At 36.9% G+C, this 22,692-nt stretch overlaps 1 protein-coding gene across 1 annotated transcript in view; it reads left to right on the forward strand.

Annotated features, from left to right (window-relative positions):
• Stlk (Ste20-like kinase) overlaps nt 1–22,692 on the forward strand; it is a 208,043-nt gene that overhangs the window by 179,622 nt on the left and 5,729 nt on the right. The window contains exon 6 of the mRNA XM_067147566.1: nt 1,631–1,894. Within this exon, the coding sequence (XP_067003667.1) occupies nt 1,631–1,894 (264 nt within the window). The remainder of the gene's footprint in view (nt 1–1,630; nt 1,895–22,692) is intronic.

Below are 22,692 nucleotides of genomic sequence, written 5' to 3' on the forward strand. Positions count from 1 at the left end.
TCAAGTATTTTTTCCCTTTACAATTTATGCTGTCTTGATATAATCAGGCAGTTTCACGACCATTTGAAATTAAGCAAAAATATAAAAAACTGGGTGATATTGAGATTCACTGTCTGGCTACGGTTACCTGCTACAGGATGGAGAAAACCTTACAGTCCGTAATTCAGCACCGAGTGGTGGGTGGCAGTAAATTACTCTGGCTTCGGGCAGAGGAGCCCCTTTAGGTTGGTACTGGTCCCCAGTGGAGGAAATGTCTCTGAAATCCTGCAGGAAGAGTCTGTTCTCCTGGTTAGGGGCAACCTTATTGAAACATGGCAGTTAGGTATAAAATGCATTTGGGTGTGGCGAGCCCACTGTAATATTAGCGTATATAAAGTGTCAAAGCAGATCAGGATGATGAGTTACGAGTATTGCCAGGGTGGTGCGAGGAGTGGGTGGACGTCAAGGATCCACTGCCCGATCCAGGAGCTCCCTGGATAAGGATTACAGAAGAAGAAGAAAATACTGAGATTATTGTGTAACAAGAGAAAAATTATGATAATAAGCATAGCGTTGGTTATTTTTTTAATCATTAGCATATATTTCATGGGAATTCAAGTGTGGCATACATAGTTGGGAAGTGGCTGAAAAATGGTCTTAGTGACTACAGACTTGATTATGCATAATGCATACTTTATTGGCACCATTTGCAGGAGTTTTTGATTGTAGGAAGTAGTTGTATGTTAATTTTCTTATGGAGTGTCAGTAGACTTGTAGTTGGTTACATTTAATTGTTTTTGTTTTGTCCAGCAGAAAAACGTTTCCCCTCAATACTGCATCGTCCTCACCCACCCATCAAAAGGAAAGGTAAATAATATCCACCTTCCTGTTTCATCCTTTCCAGGTAATAAACTTTGTAGCTTTGTTATTCCTTGTTGATATCCAGTCAAAGTAAGGCTAAGTTCCAAAAGTACCTTTTGGAGATAAACCGGAAAAGAAAAAGTTATTTACAGTGTTTACTGAATGAGTTTAGTGATTATTACTCATGGTTAATAAGCAATGTCATCTGAATTGATCATAATTCTCATGGCATTTTTTATACTTTTGTGAAATTCACTTACGTAACAAATGTTGGCTGTTTTTCTTTTTACGTACAGGCATGCTATGTTTGAGAAGGTACCATTGCTTGCTAATATAACAATAAAGGTGAACATGACCAGTTTAATGGTAAATGGGATGTGAGATCTACTGTACAATTTCAGATTCAAATTTAAATATTTTGGCACTTACCTGATATATGATGGGACATCTGTAGTTATTGATCAATGCTCTGTGAACTATATGTCAGCTGTAGATTTGAGGGGTGTCGAAGGTTGCTGGGATACCTTTGTGGAGTATGTTTTAATAGTTTGGTATAAAATTGTTAATTTAAAATTATTAAAAGCAACAGTCATAAAATTATGGATGAGTTTTAAGTTACAAAATGTGAGTGAATCACATAGCTCTGATTCTTAAGTTAAACTTTATAAGTGTATTTGTTAAACTACTGTCAAGATTGTGGCACCTATAGTAATAGAACCTTCCACACTCCTATCAGAGATGACTTGGCAAGTTTGTGTGAGTGTTTTGTGAGACGGCCCACTGTGCACAGAGCAGCATCCAGACTCTGGTGTAGGAGACAGTGTGGCCAGCACCAGCAATGTGCAGTTCAAGGCCCTGCAGCAGCGCCGCTTCTCGGAGGCTTTTCACCAACTGGCTGAGCTGTGTTTGCAGCGTGATCCTGCTCATCGTCCTTCTGCAGGTCAACTTGTGGCTCACTCTTTTTTCAAGCCTTGTCGACGTGGAGGTGGCCAAGCTCTGCCTGAGTTACTGCATCCTGTCATACCCATCTCGGATCGTAGGATTGACAGTCAAGGTACAGTAAGTTTTTTTTTAATCTTTCACTTTCTCTTCATTCTTAACTGTTTGAGGAACTTCAGCTTTTAAAACTTTACACAGCACTCTAGTAAAGTTTGTTTGACTTTATTGAGCTGAGTGGTTCAGATGATAGCACTGGCCTTCTGAGCCCAAGTTGGCAGGTTCGATCCCATGCCTTTTTTGAAGATGCTTAAATACATCAGCTTTGTGTTGGTAGATGTGCCAACACATAAAGTAACTCCTGCAGAACAAATGTCCGGCAACTCGACTCCAGAAAATGTAAAAGTAGTTAGTGGGACCTAAAACCAATATCATCATCATCATCATCATCATCATCATTTGACTTTCTTGGTTCATCATAGGATGGTAATCTAACCCTGCGATGACATATTCTTTAAACAATGGTTTGGTTTGAAAAGTACTTTTAGCCTATTCTGTATGGGTTTTTAATATTATTATTCTACTTAATATTGAGAGGTTTTGTTTTCCTAGTAGGCCGTGATGCAAATACATACCAAGGAATATTTAGGATAAATAATATCAACAGCATTTATTTGGTAAATATTTATAACAAAGAATATTTATTTGTTTTATAATCTACAGAAACAATATAATGACAAAAATAACTGCTACTAAAACAACGAGAAAAATAAATAGACACTGCTAGATGCTTTAATGCGAACAGGGTATTATTAAAAACAAATACAGCTTTATCTGAAAGACTTATTTTGTAGTATGGTATGGTTGAAAACAAGACTTCCAGAGGGCAAGTTCACAGTTAGGCAGAAGAAATTGCTTAGCTTTTGTTTGTTCCTTATGCTACATTTCCTCTATGTGCCAGGAACAAGCAAATGATCTACATAACCTAAGCCTACACCTTTTGTTCCATGTAACCAAAAAAAAAACTATAATAATGATAGATAAGTTACCATACTTCTTTTTCTTCTTCCTCTTCTGTCATCCCTGTATACGGAGCTCCTGGGTTGGACAGTGGATCGTTGACATCCATTTCACCCTCTCCTTGTCCTGACACTTCATATAGGCTATTATTATAGTGGGCTTGCCACACCCAAAGGCATTTTATACCTAACTGCCAGATTCAGTAAGGCAACTCCTAACATGGAGAGCACACGCTTTCTCAGACGCCCTAACCTGGAGAACAGATGCTGTATGCTGGATTTCAGTGGCATTTTCTTCACGGGTGACCAGCACCTAACTAAAGAAGCTCCTTAGCCTGAAGCCATTGGCCCTTTTAGATCATCAGGTGACTTACAACTGCCCAACACTTGGCACTGAGTCACTGACTCCGTACAGTCTACTCCATCCCATAGCAGGTAACCCTGGCCAGACATAATACACTAAAGTCTACCTGTTCCCAAATTTTACTTATTATTACTGTATTTTATTTTAATATTTCCTTTCAAAATACTCTGTGTGAATTAAATTTTTAATAAAACATGAAGTGTACTGAACGGTCTATTTGATAGTTGCAAGTGATAAAAATCATTGTTATCCGTATTGAAGATACTGAAAGTAGGATGCTACAAGGTTTGTTTTTTCACCTATTCAATACATATAAATTTTATAAATTAGGAATTTATTATTGATTCCACTTGAGACATGTTTCGCCCTTCATTGAGGGCATCATCAGTCAAATTATCACCTCAAGGTAAAAAATCAGGTACCTGGTTAGTAGTTGACAAGCACAAATAAATACATATTATTAATACACATACAAAAATTAAGCATTTTAATTTTAATTTTAATTTTAATTTTTGTATGTGTATTAATAATATGTATTTATTTGTGCTTGTCAACTACTAACCAGGTACCTGATTTTTTACCTTGAGGTGATAATTTGACTGATGATGCCCTCAATGAAGGGCGAAATATGTCTCAAGTGGAATCAATAATAAATTCCTAATTTATAAAATTTATATGTATTGAATAGGTGAAAAAACAAACCTTGTAGCATCCTACTATTTGATAGTTACCGGTATCTCCATATATCCATTAATAATCACAAAAGAAGGTGTGGTGGGTCACATGTGACCTAGCGTGAATCTAAGGGATGCCAAAATCATAACAGTCATAGTATTCAATTTCTCAGACATTATAGATGATTTTGTGACTGTCAAAATGTGAAAATTCAGGTTTCCACCAATACTGAATACCACAGCAACATGCCATCAGATGTGAATCGTGTGTTCAAAATCTGCAATAGGACAGTGGAAAATATTCAATATTTTCAGATTCATAAATTATTATTTGACAATATATTGTTGTTACATGTAGCTCTTATTGAAAATCAATATGTTACGTATTTGGCATCTTATATGAAGTTCAAAATACAGAGCAATTACCAGGGACCTGAAAAAATTGCATTTGCGATAAATACAAATTTTTTAATCTTATACCGAATCCAAGCCTATGGTACTTCTAATGTGCAATAAAATCATTTTTACGCATAAATAGAAGTGCGACAAAATGCGAATTGTGACCCAAAATGCGAAATAAGTATGAATATGCGATTTTGGTGCAAATTCTGCAAAAATGTGGTATTTTACTGGCAAAAACAACATATTTCGGCAAAATCTTCAGAAATACTCAAAATATGATACATAAATCTTTCGACCAGTCAGATCGATGAAGAAAAGTAGCCGATCGATTGCTGCTGGCAGACTTCAATTGATATTAACAATGGGAATAGCAAGGGGAATAAAATGTAAATCGAGTGTCACGGAAATAATGAGATAGACGCAGCGTTGTTTTCCTGGTGTTCAAAATTGAAACTAGTGAAGAGTAGAAAGTCGAGCGATCGTTTAGGTTATGGGGCTCACGACAAAAACTGCGCACGAAAGGGCTCAGCAATATGCAAAGGATGGTTTAAATGCCACAGATTCATCGATAGTGTTTTGCAAGTATTGTAATTGCTGAGTTGGGTGGGGAAAAAAATGATAGCCAAAGCAAATATACCTGTGGAAAAGCTGGAAAGCAAAGAGCTAAGAGCCTGGATTACTGAGTTTTCAAATGAAGAGCTGCCATGTGTGAGAACTCTACGTGAAGTATATTTACCGGGTAAGTTTTGATTTCATTGATTGGGTACGGTTTAGGTATTACAACATTGAAACCACGCGCAAAATTGAAGGATACTGAATTTGAGTGCGATTTACATATCGAACTATCTTACCCGTACCCAATTGATCCAGTAATTTTAAATTATTTTGTTATAATTTGAGGTCTTCCTTTCTAGAAGTTGCATCTGACCCCCAGAAAAGAACAGCAGAGGCTCTAGTAGGGAAGAACATCAACATACTCTGTGATGAAAATACGGATAGAATGGGCCGTTGTGTTTTTATCATCATATTCCAAGTCCCAGCCAGATCGAAAAGAGAGCTGCATGTTGTTTCTGTGAACCATCTTGATGCAGCAAATGCTACAAACTGCTCTTGTGCTGTTTTAGAAGCTCTACGCAGTTATAGTGTACCATATGATGCAATTAAAGTGTTTGTTAGTGACAGTGGCCCGTACATGACCCAGTGTTACGAAAAATTAAGTGTGGTCGTAGGGGGATCATTTAATGCATGTACAGTGCTGGGCACATAAGATTAGCTTGGTTGGCAATAGTTGGGTCGCAGTGATGACAGATTTAAATCATGTGGTTGCAATGGTAAAGTCTGCATTTTTGAACACAAGAAAGCGAAAATAGAATTATTTACAATTCTTAACATCAAAGTATGGTGGTTCAAAGGAAGCAAAGCTTTTTCCTGCACCTGTCATAACCCGATAGAATAGCTGGTTTCAGGATGTCTTCTATTTGAGTGCTTACTTTACTGATGATGTTACATTTTTCAAGATGTCTGACATGAAAGACATAAACAACTGTGGTATTAAATACCTGACTCCCACATAGTTTTTGTCACAGATCATGCAGCTGGATTGATTGACCTCCTTACTGAACTTGAAGGGTCTCTGTATCCTACCTCTCATCTCCTTTACCCCAAATTGCATAACTTTGACGCCAGTTTTACCTTTATTTGTGAGGGGAATTTTTCTGCGGCAACTAATGATGCTTTGATTAAGCTCACTCCTCTACAGCAGGCTGTGTGTAGAGACACATTTGTCAAAGCTGCTCATTCTTCACAGTGCAAACTAGCAACATTGAAAGCTAAAGACCCCAACCATAAGCATTTTGAGTCAATTTCTCAAGCTTTGTATCCAAAAAATATAATTTTGAATAATACTGATAAATTAGATGAGCTTGAGAAATTGTTTGGAGTAACAGATCTCTCACGAAACGGTATCTGGTCTGGTTACTGTTCTCTGAAACATGCAATTCAAACCCAGATGAAAGTGAAAAATGTGATGTCATGCTTGCATTAACTGCAGTTCAGACAGAGTTCAGCATATTTGCTAAATACTGTCTTGAGTTGTTGTGGACCCCAACGAACAATGTAGATAGCGAGCGTGTGTTGTCTCATTACAACACAGTGGTTACAGACAGACGCTGCAATTTGAAAAAAAGCAATGCTGAAGTACTGACAATGCTTTCATTTGAACAATGAATTTGTATTGTGTGTGAACCAAGGACAATAATTGCACTTCATAAACTTGGAATCGTTAAAATTAATACCACCATGCGATTATTTTAACTTTGTAAATAGATGCCAATTTTGGAAAAATAGATGCTAATTTTGAAACAAATAGATGCTAATTTTTCAGGTCCCTGGCAATTACGTAATAATTTCAAATTTCAAAAATGATCTAAATACATGAGTAGCATTTCTAAACAGTTTACATGGTTAGGCCAGACATTTTCTAGCATCCCAGCACAATTTACAGTATGCTGCTTCTGGGAGTCTTCAATCAAACCTAATTCAGAATGCCAGTGTTGCAAATAGGATATTTGTTTGTTGGTTGTGTTCCTAATAAGTTGAGGTGCTCAACTTAGTAATCATGACTCATTGTTAATCCAAAGTTGGCCACTACTTCCTTCTTCTGTTTGCTGCAGAATAACTGCCAGTTTTCTTTATATTTTCCCACATTTTTTTTTTCCTTTTGATTTATTTACTAAATGTTTAAAAATTAATATTAAGTAATAATAATCATATTATTTGTTTTGAATAATAATGTACTCACTTGTATTTCCGAAGAAAAAAACCAGGTACCCTTATGTGTGTACCTATTATTGTAAAAATTTTATTTGGCATTTGTGATGAAGTTGGCAAAGAGGGGACCCAGAATTTATGCAGATGGCCCTGACAACGATGATGATGATGATGATGATGATGATGATGAATTTTGATGCATAGTATCTTGTTATGCCTTTTCTGGCGAGATGTAGTGTTTACAGTGCACTATGTCTTCTGGTATGGGCTATATCAGATTTGTTACTTTCATTGCCCTGTCTCAGTCTCATCCTTGGCTTTGACAATATGAAAGTGACTGAGGTATGAGTGATGCTAGTAATACCATTCCTTATGCAGCCAGTCCCTGTTATGAATGGTGTGAAAATATCGCTCACAGGGTTGGTTGGTACATGCATTTCAGTAAGCTTGGCATACTGATATGTAATAGAAATGCTGGCTCGGTGAGGATAGCAACGTGAAACTACCTCACTCCTCTACCTCACTCCTCATTTCCCTAGTACGCCTCTTCAGTGACGTCTAGGCTATTTATGACAGCTGTTAGCGGAGCTGCAGAGGATCAAACCAGCCTTCGGGCTGAATACCCAACATACAACAACACAGTATCTTGTTAACTCATTTAAATTTTCTTAACTCTTGTGCAGAGAATATATTGAAGTCCCTCAGGTTTTCTTTAACAGGGCTAATGTTCATGTAACTTTTATAGACTGTTCTTTTAATTTTTATCAGAGACTTTCATATTTAGGTTCCTAGCACTGATGTGAGTGCTTGTTTATATGCCTATGGTGAAGGGCTCTCTATCTCTGCTTACTTTGAATGCAACAGTTTGACTTTTTATTTGCCAACTTTCTAAAATGATGTAGCCTGAGTCTTCCTAAAACTTTGTAATATCTGAAGCCATCTCTTTTTAGTTTTGACTCAGTTAATTTATAACTGTTAGGTTCTTCAATCTGCCAAAACTAATTTTGAGTCGTCGTCGGCTGTAACTCGATCTGAGTATATACAACTTCTTCCTGCATACGTTGACCAGTTCAACTCAGTTTATGGATGTGTTTGCGATGACTAAACAGACCAATCCTGGCATAACATACGCCCACACAAATCACACTGAATGAATGCAGGAGGGTGGGGTTGTAATTGATGGAGTTTTTTTTGCTTGTCGCTTGGCCTCTTGATGTCTGCGCGTTTTCTTTCAAACAAGTTGACAGTGGTGGATGTAGTGTTCCACCACAGTGAACAGTCCACAGCACATTCTTTCCATGTCAGTATATTTATACCATTTGTCTTTATGATGCGTTTCAGCTGGTCCTTAAAACGCTCAGAAGGGGCTCCATGAGGTCTACTGCCAGAGCAAAGTTCACCATAAAGAATTTGGCGGGGAAGCCTTGTATAACCCATGTGGTGAACATGGCCTAATCATCTCAGTTAATGAGCGATGATTGTTGCCTCAATACTATTTAGCTGTGCTTTGTCGAGAACTACTGTGTTGGTCACGTAGTCCTCCCACTTAATATTCAAGATGTATCTCATTTTCTGTTAGTGGAAGTGCTCAAGTTTTCTGATATCACGGCGATATTGTGTCAATGTTTCACAGCCGTACAGCAGCGTGGAAAAGACAACAGCTTTGTACACCATGAGTTTGGTATGCAGTTTTAAGTCATTATTCATGTAGACTCTGTGTGCATTAACCATCCGAATGCTGCATGAGCAGCCCCAATTCTTTTATTAACGACTTGTTCGCACCGTTTAGAGAAGATGCTTCCAAGATATGAAAAGTGATCAACCTTTTCCAGTGTTGTGTCTAAGATGGAGATACTGAACTCAGGAAGAGTTAATCCTGGGGCAGGTTGTGCAAGTACCTTCGGGTTTTTTTTTTTTTTTTTGCATTAATGGCAAGACCAAAGTTTTAAAGCAGTTGACTGACTGTTGTAGTTCTGCAGTTGTTAGAGCAGGAGATGTGGTGTCATCAGCATACTGCAGTTTTGTCACCCAGGTAACCAGAGTACGTTTTTGTGAGCGAAGTCTTGCCAAATTGAAAAGGCCTCCATCAAAACTAAATTTAATCTCCATGTCTAAGTTGTTTGCAGATGATTCATGCAGCATGGCAGCCATGTACACAGCAAAGAGCGTAGGAGCAAGCACGCAGCCCTGTTTCAATCCATGAGTGATTGGGAACAAATCTGACACTGAGTTACCATGAAGAACCTGTCCATACATACCATCATGAAGAGCTTGAACCAATTCCACATAACGTTCAGGTCATCCAAAACGTCTCAATACCTTCCACATAGCAGATCATAGTACTGAATCAAAGGCTTTTTCCAGATCATAGAAAACTTAATACAGAGGCTGCTGTTGCTCTCTACATTTTTCCTGGAGTTGTCTAGCACAGAAGATCGTATCTGTTGTGCCTCTGGAGGTTCGGAAACCACATTGAAAGTCAGGCAAAATCCCCCTCCCCCACCCCCCCCTCTCTCTCTATACCAAGCTTGATAGCTGCAGTCGCTTAAGTGCGGCCAGTATCCAGTATTCAGGAGTAGTGGGTTCGAACCCCACTGTCGGCAGCCCTGAAGATGAATTTCCGTGGTTTCCCATTTTCACATCAGGCAAATGCTGGAGCTGTACCCTAATTAAAGCCACGGTTGCTTCCTTCCCATTCCTAGCCCTTTCCTGTCCCATTGTCACCATATGACCTATCTGTGTCGGTGCGACGTAAAGCAACTGGCAAAAAAAAAATTCCTGAGATAACTCAGAGCCGGTTCAATAGAATCCTTGCAAGAATTATACCTGCAATTGACAAAAGCGATAGGCCTATACCACAGTAGTTCCCACATACACTATGATCGCCTTTCTTGAAGATAGTGATGATGGTAGCATCTGAGCTAGGTAGGCCACTTTAGCATCTTAATAAATATGTCATTCTCGTCAGGGTATTTTCCGTGTGAGTGGAAGAAAGGTTACGCCATACCAGTATTCAAGAAAGGAGACAAAATGGTGTTTGATATCTATAGACCTGTTGTGTTATTGTCCCTGATTTCTAAGGTGGCAGAGAAGATCATGTATAAGAGATTGTACAATCATTTTCACATTATATTAATATAGCGCAGCACGGTTTTGTACAGAAACACTCTACCATGTCCAATATGGCGGTGTATATAAATTTCATTTCAGAATCTCTCGATAGGAGGCAACAAGTGGATGTTGTTTATACGGACATCTCCAAAGCCTTTGTTTCAGTTCAACATGATGCTCTGCTCATCAAATTTTCAGTATATGGGATAGGAGGAAGTGCCTTGGAGTGGATTAGAAGCTATCTCACTAACAGAGTTTGCGTAGTAAAAGCTGACGGTATTATGTCAAAGCCATACCACCTTATTTCAGGTGTCCCCCAAGGCTCTTTACTGGGCTCTCTCTTCTTTGTCATATTCATAAATGATGTAACATCAGTTATACAACACAGCAATTGCCTTCTCTAGATCTAAAGATCTTTAAGGTAATCAGTAGTGAGTTGGACTGTAAGTTGTTACAGTCTGACTTAAACCTACTAAATAACTGGTGTAAAAAGTGGCTGCTTGGTTTGAATACTTCAAAATGAAACGCAATTACTTTTTCATTATTATTTATAAGTTTCATATTCCGTATTGATTGGATTCAATGTAATAGACAAGAAAAATGTTCCACCGATCAATACTATTTATTGTGAATGAATTATTGCACTAGTACCGGTTTCGGTCTTTCTTGACCATCATCAGCTAGTACACAAATTTACAGCCATTAGACAAAATTACAAAGATGTTATGTTAGAGCATCCGGATGTCTAATAAAAAATGGAAGTAAAATATATTGCAGTATGTTGCGTTAAAATATCTCTGATTAAAAGTGGTGATGGTTATAATAAACCAAAACCTATTGATTGAGCATGGACATGAGTACATAAACACATTAAAATATATAGGCCACATCATAAGACACTAAAAAATATAGCACATTAAACACATTAAAACATGGTATATTTTAAAAACGTCTATTAAAATTTGAGTTCATGTTGCGTTGCATTCATTCTTCAATCCTCTTGTAGTTCTTGTGTGTATTAGGTGATCATCGAGAATGTTCTATGGCTGATATACTTTGTATTGGTATGTTATAAGAACTCTTGTAGTTAAAATTGAAAATTGAGTATTGTGCAATTCAACTGTTGATGTAGTCCAGTAAGATTTATATATACAGCGAGATAGGGTTTGATTTTAGAGCAGTTGGTGGTGACACCTCTCTCGTCTGTGCACGTTGTATGGTTGTTATCTGTAAAGAAAAGCGGATATGAGTATAGCGTGTGTATGAAGGAATGCCTGGATGTATGTGTGAAATGAAAAGAGTACTTACTGTTGTTGCTGTGGAGGTTGTGTACCGATATGTTTGGAGATTTGTTGTGTTCTGCTACGAGTACGTCTGGGGCTCATGTTAGCCGTGTGGAGGGATGTTGGTGGAGGGGATGGAGGAGTGGCTATTGTGAAGGTAGGGGTGGGGTTAGGTTTGTGATTCGTCGGTTTCTTATGACGTGTATTTACTAATTTGAGATAGTCATTTTTTATTGCAGGAATGGCTTTGTCAAAGATGATACTGGTTTTCTCTGTAATGTCGTTAATGTTATGATTGGGGTTAGCGTATTGATCCAAAGAAATGTACAAATCTTCGGTTATGTTGAGCAGGGGGCCCTTAGAGTTTATGTTTAATATCATCATGTCATTATTGATGTCTGTGAAATTGTGCTTAGATTCTTCTACATGTTGGCCTATTGATGAGAAATGGTTGTGGTTTACTGCATTTATATGTTCATTATAACGGACGGTGAAGTTTCTGCCTGTTCGTCAAATGTAGCTCGTGTCACAGTTGTTACATTTGATACGGTAGACACCTGATTGGTTGTATTTATTATTATTATTGACTGTTTTGGTGTTGTGTATAGTGTTGGTGCTGTTGTGTGTGGTTTTGAATGCTATTTTCAGATTGTGCTTCTTAAAGATATTAGTTAAAGTATATATATTGGTGTTGTTGAAGGTAAATAGGACATAATCATTTTTGGGTTTGGCTGTTTTGATTAATTTAGTTTTAGGTTGGGATTTTATTTTGTGAATGATTTTGTTGACCATTTCTTTGCTGTATCCATTGTATTTGGCTATATCGTGGATTAATTTTAATTCATTATTTCGATCTTCTATTGTCATTGGGATATTGATAGCTCTATGTATCATATTATAATAGGCTGCTCTTTTATGTGTGTTAGGATGAACGGAGTCATTTTTTAAGTGTGTGTGGGTTTCCTATAGATCATGTAAGATAAGTGAGTGTCGTGCCTGGTTATTGTCAAGTCCAAGTAATTTAGTGTATGGTTATTTTCTGTTTCTTTAGTGAATTTAATTTGGGGGTCTAAATTGTTAAGTTTGTCTAGTATAGTATCTGCATCAGTGAATCTATTATCTATAATTACGAAGATATCGTCGACAAATCTACACCAAAAATATATATTATCTATTTTATTAATTGACGTGTGTTCTAGGTAGTCGATATATATTTCTGCTAATAATCCGGAAGCAGGAGATCCCATAGGTAATCCTTGTTGCTGATATATGGTATCATGAAATCTGAAGTAGTTATTGTTTAAGGCGAATTTAAGGGATACTTGGAGATGTGTTGAATAAAGTTCATTATTGAGATGTTGTTTCTTACGATATAGGAATTTTATTTCTTCTTTTAACCAAATTTCATTGGTCTTGTTTAGTGTTTTGCGTGTCTGAGCAGTTTGTCTATGTTTGTTATTGTATTTCTGGAGAAATTTCGGTGTTAAGTTGTTTGAAAGACATTCCTTCAAGAAGGCAATGCTTTTGGTTGCATTCATTAGCTTGATTTTTAGGTTTTGGTATTTGAATGCATTACGTTTTGCCTGGTTGGCTTCCGTATTATTATTTATAAGTTTCATATTCTGTATTGATTGGATTCAATGTAATAGACAAGAAAAATGTTCCACCGATCAATAATATTTATTGTGAATGAATTATTGCACTAGTACCAGTTTCGGCCTTTCTTGGCCATCATCAGCTAGCACACAAATTTACAGTCATTAGACAAAATTACAAAGATGTTACGTTAGAGCATCCGGATGTCTAATGAAAAATGGAAGTAAAATATATTGCAGCATGTTGCGTTAAAATATCTCTGATTAAAAGTGGTGATGGTTATAATAAACCAAAACCTATTGATTGAGCATGGACATGAGTATATAAACATATTAAAATATATAGGCCACATCATAAGACACTAAAAAATATAGCACATTAAACACATTAAAACATGGTATATTTTAAAAACATCTATTAAAATTTGAGTTCATGTTGCGTTGCATTCATTCTTCAATCCTCTTGTAGTTCTTGTGTGTATTAGGTGATCATCGAGAATGTTCTATGGCTGATATACGTTGTATTGGTATGTTATAAGAACTCTTGTCATTAAAATTGAAAATTGAGTACTGTGCAATTCAACTGTTGATGTAGTCCAGTAAGATTTATATATACAGCAAGATAGGGTTTGATTTTAGAGCAGTTGGTGGTGACACCTCTCTCGTCTGTGCACGTTGTATGGTTGTTATCTGTAAAGAAAAGCTGATATGAGTATAGCGTGTGTATGAAGGAATATCTGGATGTATGTCTTTGGATCAATACGCTAACCCCAATCATAACATTAACGACATTACAGAGAAAACCAGTATCATCTTTGACAAAGCCATTCCTGCAATAAAAAATGACTATCTCAAATTAGTAAACACACGTCATAACAAACCGACGAATCACAAACCTAACCCCACCCCTACCTTCACAATAGCCACTCCTCCATCCCCTCCACCAACATCCCTCCACACGGCTAACATGAGCCCCAGACGTACTCGTAGCAGAACACAACAAATCTCCAAACATATCGGTACACAACCTCCACAGCAACAACAGTAAGTACTCTTTTCATTTCACACATACATCCCAGGCATTCCTTCATACACACGCTATACTCATATCAGCTTTTCTTTACAGATAACAACCATACAACGTGCACAGACGAGAGAGGTGTCACCACCAACTGCTCTAAAATCAAACCCTATCTCGCTGTATATATAAATCTTACTGGACTACATCAACAGTTGAATTGCACAGTACTCAATTTTCAATTTTAACTACAAGAGTTCTTATAACATACCAATACAAAGTATATCAGCCATAGAACATTCTCGATGATCACCTAATACACACAAGAACTACAAGAGGATTGAAGAATGAATGCAACGCAACATGAACTCAAATTTTAATAGACGTTTTTAAAATATACCATGTTTTAATGTGTTTAATGTGCTATATTTTTTAGTGTCTTATGATGTGGCCTATATATTTTAATGTGTTTATGTACTCATGTCCATGCTCAATCAATAGGTTTTGGTTTATTATAACCATCACCACTTTTAATCAGAGATATTTTAACGCAACTGCAATATATTTTACTTCTATTTTTCATTAGACATCCGGATGCTCTAACGTAACATCTTTGTAATTTTGTCTAATGACTGTAAATTTGTGTGCTAGCTGATGATGGCCAAGAAAGGCCGAAACCGGTACTAGTGCAATAATTCAATCACAATAAATAGTATTGATCGGTGGAACATTTTTCTTGTCTATTACATTACTTTTTCACGCAAGTTGGAACCAGTAAATTACCCTTACCATTTATGCAGTTTCCAAATAGCTTGTGTGAATGAAATAAATGATCTTGGTGTGTCACTTTCAAACTGCTACGGTCTTTCCTTCGAGAAACATTTAGCTAAGATTTCTAGGAAAGGGTTCAGATTACTTGGCTTTCTGAAAAGAAATTGTGCCGAATTTGTTTCTCCTAGAACTCTAATAACTTTGTTTTGCACTCTAATCAGGCCATTGTTAGAATACTGTTGCGAGGTGTGGCTACCTTCTCAGCAGTATTTAATACAAAACTTGGAAAGAGTCCCAATAAGGTTCAGGAAATGGATCAACTACAAGGGTTTGGGTATTTCTCTCTCTTTGTCAGATTACGAGTCTTTTTGTGAGACTATGAGCATGAGGACATTGCACTCACACCGCAGATGTGCCAATGCACTCTTTCTTTATAAGTGTCTGACAAATAGAGTGGATTGGTCAACATTACTGGAGCTGATTCCATTACATGTTCCTCGTCGCAATACTAGGCAAAGGTATATTTTTAATCTGCCTAAAGTGAGAACTGTGGCTCGGGCTAATTCATGGTGAGGGCACTAACATCACTGAATGAGGTGGATGAATCAGTGGACCTTTTTCACTCACCCCAGTCTAAAATCAGACATGCCCTAATGACCTCATGAATGTAAGGCCCTATCTGTAAGCTATGTAAATATGTAAATGTTACTAGATGTAGTTTAATAACGTCAGTCATTTAAGGAGATTTAGTTTATTTATTTATTTATTTATTTATTTATTTATTTATTTATTTATTTATTTATTTATTTATTTATTTATTTATTTATTTATTTATTTATTTATTTGTAAATATGCATATAAAAAGGTCTCTAGATTTAGTTTGAACTTGGTTATTGTTTTAGGAAATTAGTGTTATTTACTTAAGGTTGTATATTATTGTATATTATGTTTTATTGAATCATCTTTAACTGGGAAAATAACCTGTTGATGATAAATAAATCTATTCTATTCTATTCTTTAAGTTGTCAGGTACGTCTCGAGTTTCCCAAATCAAGAGGATGAGTGTGAAAAGTTGAGTCTTCAAAGGTATACCTCCATTTTGTATCAGTTCCAGGGGGATGTTATCAAGACCAGGAGCCTTTCTTGGTTTTAGTTGATTGAGTGCTTTGGTGGAGTCTCTGTATGTGGGTGAAACTGCCATCCATGGTTGCTGGAGCTGCTGAGGGACATTACGAAAAAAGTCCTGAGTGACATTAGAGAGACAATTTAGAAGCGCCAAGAAATGTTCCTTCCAACGCTCTAAAATTTCTCCTTTATCAGTTAAAATGATGGAGTTGTCAGCAGTTTTCAATGACCCCAATGAAGATCGAATTGGACCATGTATCTCCTTTATGCCAGCATAGAAGTTTTGCAGGTCACGGGCATCAGATAGTCTTTGCAGTTCTTCAGCTTTTTTGTTGCCACCAGTTATTCTTGATTTCCCTAATTTGTGCCTGACATTTTCCTTTAAGTTCCAAGAAATGTGATTTCTTCACATTGGAAGATGGATCTTGAAGATAGGATAAATGGGCTTCCCATTTGGCATTGATCAGACATTTAATTTCTTCACTATTTTCATCAAACCAGTCTTGTCTTTTTTCCTTCACAAAACCAATTTTTTCCTCAGCTGACTCAGTGATGACCTTCTGAAGGGTGGCCCATTCCTGATTTGTACTATCACTGCTGACTGGATGACTAGCCTGTTTGTTTGAGATTGCATTCCTGTAATCTGTAGCAATGGATTCAATTTGAAGTTTAGAAGTATTGAATTTCTTTCTGGGCAGGTTGTGGATGGATCTTTTTGGTTTGCAACAGTTTGAGATTCTCAACTGGCAAAAAAGGAGCTTATGATCTGTCCAGCAGTCATCGTTGTGTCTTGCAGTCCTTGTAACAAGGACATTTTTTTATCTATTTTGAGTAATAAACTTTTAAACGACCTGAAAAAGAAAACATATGGTAACAGCATTACTTAATTAAAATAGAATGACATGTTTCATTCTTGAAAGAAAATCATCAGATTCTATCAAATCACACTCAAATATTTAGAAATGTATGAACATTTATGTTTATTCCTGTTTAAATACTTAGGAACTTGAAATCTGGAACTTATTTTAATGAAGTCCTCTTTTTTTCTCTCTCTCTCTCTCTCCACTCAAGTTGATAAATGTAAGTGCGGCCAGTATCCAGTATTCGGGAGATAGTAGGTTCGAACCCCACTGTCGGCAGCCCTGAAAATGGTTTTCCGTGGTTTCCCATTTTCACACCAGTCAAATGCTGGGGCTGTACCTTAATTAAGGCCACGGCCGCTTCCTTCCCACTCCTAGCCCTTTCCCGTCCCATCGTCGCCATAAGACCTATCTATTTGCAAATAGAAAAAAAAATTATAATAAGATTAATTACGACAATAATAGATATTCAAGTTCAGGAGTTTACAGATTAACATGTTTTCAGTGTGTAAAATCATATGTTGGACAGACTGGACGAAGCTTTTATATAAGGTACATGGAACATTTCAATGCAGAAAAACATAATAAATACTCGGCAATGAGCACCCACATGAAGGAAACTGGACACCGTTTCACTTCAATAGAAAAAGATCTCACAATAATCAGGAATACGGGCAAAAGTAAACTTTTGAATGAATTAGAGAGTATATACATTTTCTTGGACAAGACATATAATAAAGATCGTAATCTTAATGACGACACGGAAGTCAGAAGTCCGCTACATATTTTAACGCCTTATTAAATACGGTCAATCCAAGCCATAGTAAAGTCCCTCAGATATTTAAATCCTTAGAATTAAAAACTCCCTCTATTTCGCTAAATACTGACCCCACACTTGCTCTTCCAAATAACGCCCCTCCTATACTGACAACAGCGCATGAAGTTCCGGCTACCCTCTCTTCCCCTCAGCATTCCCCAGCACCTCTACCATATTGATACAACACTAGAAGTAGGAACTTCAAACAGACTAACGCTGCAGATACATTAGGACATACATTACATCTGTAGAATGAGTAAGTACCCATTATTCAATTACCCGCCGTCAAATTCGCTTTCTGCTTCATTCCAGAATGACAACATTGTTTACAACGGACATCCACGTCTATATGGGGCATTTTCTGGTTGCACGAAATAGTCATTTAGACCTACCCTCTTTTATTGAATAATTTTAGCAGAGTTTTCGACAAATGCTTCAATGTGTACTAGCACTTCTCAGCATACTACGATTTTTATCCAACATTCCAAGATGTCTAATCTATACTGCCTTCAATTTGACTACGTATTTTCATCCTAATTTTAAATATTAGACTTCAACCTCATCAAATGTACTGTATCTTTTAATTGTACTATTCATATCCTGTGAAGCCTTGGTTTTGATAATCTGTTCCCCAGGTGTGATATATATTGTTCAAGCTTTTTATCAAAAAGATCCATTTCAGTGTTGGACATGGATTATTTTTAAAATACAATGTGACCCAATTACTTTTAGACTAACGTTTTAATTTTTCAAAGTGATTTTAGTATTGTACTTATTTTATTCAATATTTTTGTGCTTTAATGATTATGCAACCACAGTATCAATACCATTAAGTGTTCATCAATACGTTTTATGTAATTTGTTAAGATTTCTCAGACCAGTGTGTGTTTTAAGATTGAACGAGGCTGATGATGCCCAATAAAAAGTGGGCGAAACATCTACCTTTAAAATTCTGGTAATTTCTATGTGTATTTGACCACAGAATAGTGGAATAAATTGTATTGAATAGGTGGTATTAAAATTACTCCTTGTGTAAACTTTGTGATTAGCTATTTTCAATTCGGAATAATGGTTTGTAATGCCTGATCATGACGTCAAATCCAAACTGCTGAAGTTTTGGAACACAAACTCAGGACCATCTGGGACCCAAAACCTCAGTGATGGTTGCCCTCATCCATTTACTTTCATTTTTGTGGTAATTTCTTACCCATGCATTGTCATTAACTGAAAACTCCTTTGATCCTGAGCGAGTTTCACCATACAAAACAACTCATTTCTGTTGTTTGTCTTGAACCTTGTTCATTGTTGGGGAAGGTCAGAGTACATCTAGTCTATTTCTCAAAGTGTGTCCCATAAGAGCTTGTGCTGTCCTGTTGTCACATGGGGAATATTGCGATAATCCAGTAAAAACCTTCGAAAACACAATTCCAATTTCTCCACCGGAATATTGCGCAATTGCAGCTTGTAAAGTTCTTTATGTTGTCTTCACAGAATTTTTAGCCACACCATTAGTTTCTGGTGAAACTAGTGCGCCACTCTTGAAAATTATCCTATTCATTTATTTTTTAAAAAATTGAATATCAGTGCCTTCAAGCGCGGAGTAATTGTCAGCTACTAGAACTTCCCGTAGACCAAATCTGGCAAATTCTTGACACAGCAAGTTAATGGTAGTTGAAGCTGTCATTGATCGGGTCTGGAATACCTCTATCCACTTCGAATGACTGTCGATGATCACCAAGAAATATCTTCCAAGGAAAGGTCCAAGATAATCAATGTGAATTCTGCACCATGGTCATTGTGGCCATTCCCATGGCACCAGGGATCACTTAGAAGGGTTATCACAGTTGGCATTACATTAATCACAATTTTTTACAAGTCCCTCAATTATGGAGTCTAACTTTGGCCACCATACATACAAGTGAGCTAAAGCTTTTAAAACTTTATTTCTTCAAGTGAAAGGTATTATAACCCTTTACCCCCAAAATATTTCTTTTTCAACATGTAGCTCATCTTTTCTTCTAAAATATGGTAATAAGTCATCATTGAGTTTTAGAGGGCACCCAATCTTTAGGTAAGTCCGTATTTTTTGAATGACCTTATCTTTCCTCATATGATTTAACACATCTTTATATGTTAAAGGCAATTCTTCATTTTCCTCAAGAGCAGAGTGGATAGCAAGGTCAATGTCATTATCGACTTGACTATGACAGAGAAGGGGAGCGCGAGACAAGCAGTCTGCAACATTTTTATTTGTACTAACCTATTCAACATCATAATTGTAATTTGACATATACAATGCTCAACAAGGTAACCTATTAGCAGCATACACCAATATCATTTTTATGTCCAAAAATTCCAAGTAATGAACGGTTGTCACTAATATCCATTTGTGCCCATCTATTGTATATATATATAGTTTTGTCTGTATATTGCTCAGAATTTGAAAGGAATGGTATTTCTGTATCTGTCATGTCCACAGTAACAAGGAAATGCACTTTTTATTTTTACGTAATTTCTGTCTGTCTGTCTGTCTGTCTGTCTGTCTGTCTGTCTCTATGTATGTACACGCATCACTAGAAAACGGCTAAAGAGAATGTAATGAAAATTTGTATGCAAAGTTGCTACAATCTAGGCTATAAATAATTTTATTCATGCTGAGTAAAATTGTAGTTTAGGGAAAGGCCTAAAATTTTAATCTCAAATATTTATATTATTAGTGGTCAGATTGATAAATACTACATAACCAAAGTTATATAGAATTAAATTTCCGACCATTTATGTCTTATACATTTTACCGTACCAGCTATGATAACACAGGTATTCATGAATTTGTAATATCAACGCCGAGCCATGACCAAATGGGTGAACAGAATTTAATGAAAATCGGTATATGGAGTCAGGAAATAAGAAACAACAGTCCAAGCTATAAACAAATTTATTCACCCTGAATGAAACTGTAGTTTAGGGGAAGGCATCTAAAATGTAATTTTTAAATACCTATGTTATTAGTAGAATAACACCCACGGTATCCCCTGCCTGTCGTAAGAGGCGACTAAAAGGGGCCCCAGGGGCTCTGAACTTTGGAGCATGGGTTGGCGACCATGGGGCCCTCAGCTGAGTCCTGGCATTGCTTCCACTTACTTGTGTCAGGCTCCTCACTTTCATCTATCCTATCCGACCTCCCTTGGTCAACTCTTGTTCTTTCTTTTCCAACCCAGACACTATTAGGTTTGCGAGGGCTAGGGAGTCTTTCATTTTCACGCCCTTTATGGCCCTTGTCTTCCTTTGGCCAATATCTTCATTTTTAGAAGTATCGGATCCCTTCCATTTTTCCCTCTGATTAGTGTTATATAGAGGATGGTTGCCTAGTTGTACTTCCTCTTAAAACAATAATCACCACCACCACCACCTATCGAAAAGTATTACAAAAGCTATAGAGAATACAATTTCTGATCATTATGTTTTATTCAGTTTTACCGTACCGACTATGCTAAGAGTGGTATTTCAGAGTCAGAAGAAAACTAAATGTGAAGGTCTACAATATCGAAAGCGCATAACATTGATCAACAATAACATTACATTGAACACTGTTTGTTGTGATGTTCTTTGTCTCGTATGCTGCCTCTCAACTCTGATAGATGGGATTACTGCTGAGTACAGAGTATAACAGTCTGACTGAATATTGGCGGGAAATAGCTGGTGAGTTAGAAAACTTTCTTCTTTAGCATGCCATTCCTCTGGTTCATACATTTTCTGATACAGCTGGTACGTAACACACTGGTTCAACATAGTATTCCAGCTATTCGATCCCTACTCTCATGCACTGTTTTGAATGAGCAGTGTGCATACTTAAGGCAGAGGATCACGTAGTATTAGTAGTATGGCCTGGTCTAGAATAACAATTTACTCCTATTCCAAATTATAGCACCACAGTTCTCTAAATAACTCAACATTCAACCCTGAAAAGAGCCGTTTCTTAACAAAAGTTTCTTCCTCTTCACTTTTATTAAATTCTACATTCATTTTATTCCAAATTAGCAGTGAAGAGGGGGTTTCTCCTCTGGCTTGGAGGAAAAAATTACCCCCAAGTCGGATAGATTTTTCCGCTGCCAGTGTAGTGAATTAAGATTTTCCAACTCATCAGGTATTTCTAGGAAACAGATTAGTAAAAGGGCATAGTTTTTGCCCTGGGAGTCTCCACTATTTGATCCCCTCCCAGCCGAAAACAGATGAAGAGTGTTCACGGATCACAGCTGTCTGCGGCTTTGATCATTCCAGCTCTGGAATTTTGCTCTAGTCCTGTTCATTAAAAGTGAGAAAATGTGTGGTTTTTAATTTGATTGAGTATTTAATATGAAAGCATTGCTTTCAATTGCACCATTCGTACTGACGTCATTGTAATGTATGTTCATTTCAGTTGGGAAAACCACTAAGACAGTCTTTCTGAGGATGTAAAAATGAAAGTGGAGAGTGAGTGTCTACCATTATAATGAAAACTCCCCAACCTGATTGTGACTGATGGTAGGCAAGCGGGCCTGCCATTACAATGAAAATTCCCTAACTCATTCTATATGATAAAAAATATTTGGTGACTTTTCCATCGCGTTTCTAGGGTAACGTTAAGAGCTATGCAATTTAATACAATCTTGCTCACAATGCGTACACTACCTAATTTAGAATTCTGTACACATTGTAAAATTCTGTAGCAAAACACGGATACATCAGCTATTATAAATTTAAATGAAATTTTTTAACAGCAAAGGTTAATGCAGCCACCTCTTTATGGAGCTGGGAGTATCCCTCCTCTGCTTTAGTCAGGATACAACTAACAAAAGCTAATGGTTTTTCAATTCCATCTATTTTCTGAGAAATAACTGCTCCCAGTCTGCAGTCAGAGCCATTGTCCACTTAATGGATCGGAAAGTTGGGGTTATAATGCTCCAAAGACCTGTTGGACTTAACACTGTCTTTATGCAGCATCGCTTGACATATCCCAATTCCAGTTTTTTTTTTTTTTTTTTTTTAAGCCGCTTATATAATGGTTATAAAAGAGAAGCAGTGGATGGTAAAAACCTCCATAACAGTCTTAGGAACAGGGGCCTCAATAA

The sequence above is a fragment of the Anabrus simplex genome, chromosome 5 (genome assembly GCF_040414725.1).
Source record: "Anabrus simplex isolate iqAnaSimp1 chromosome 5, ASM4041472v1, whole genome shotgun sequence".
Taxonomy (NCBI): Eukaryota; Metazoa; Arthropoda; class Insecta; order Orthoptera; family Tettigoniidae; genus Anabrus; species Anabrus simplex.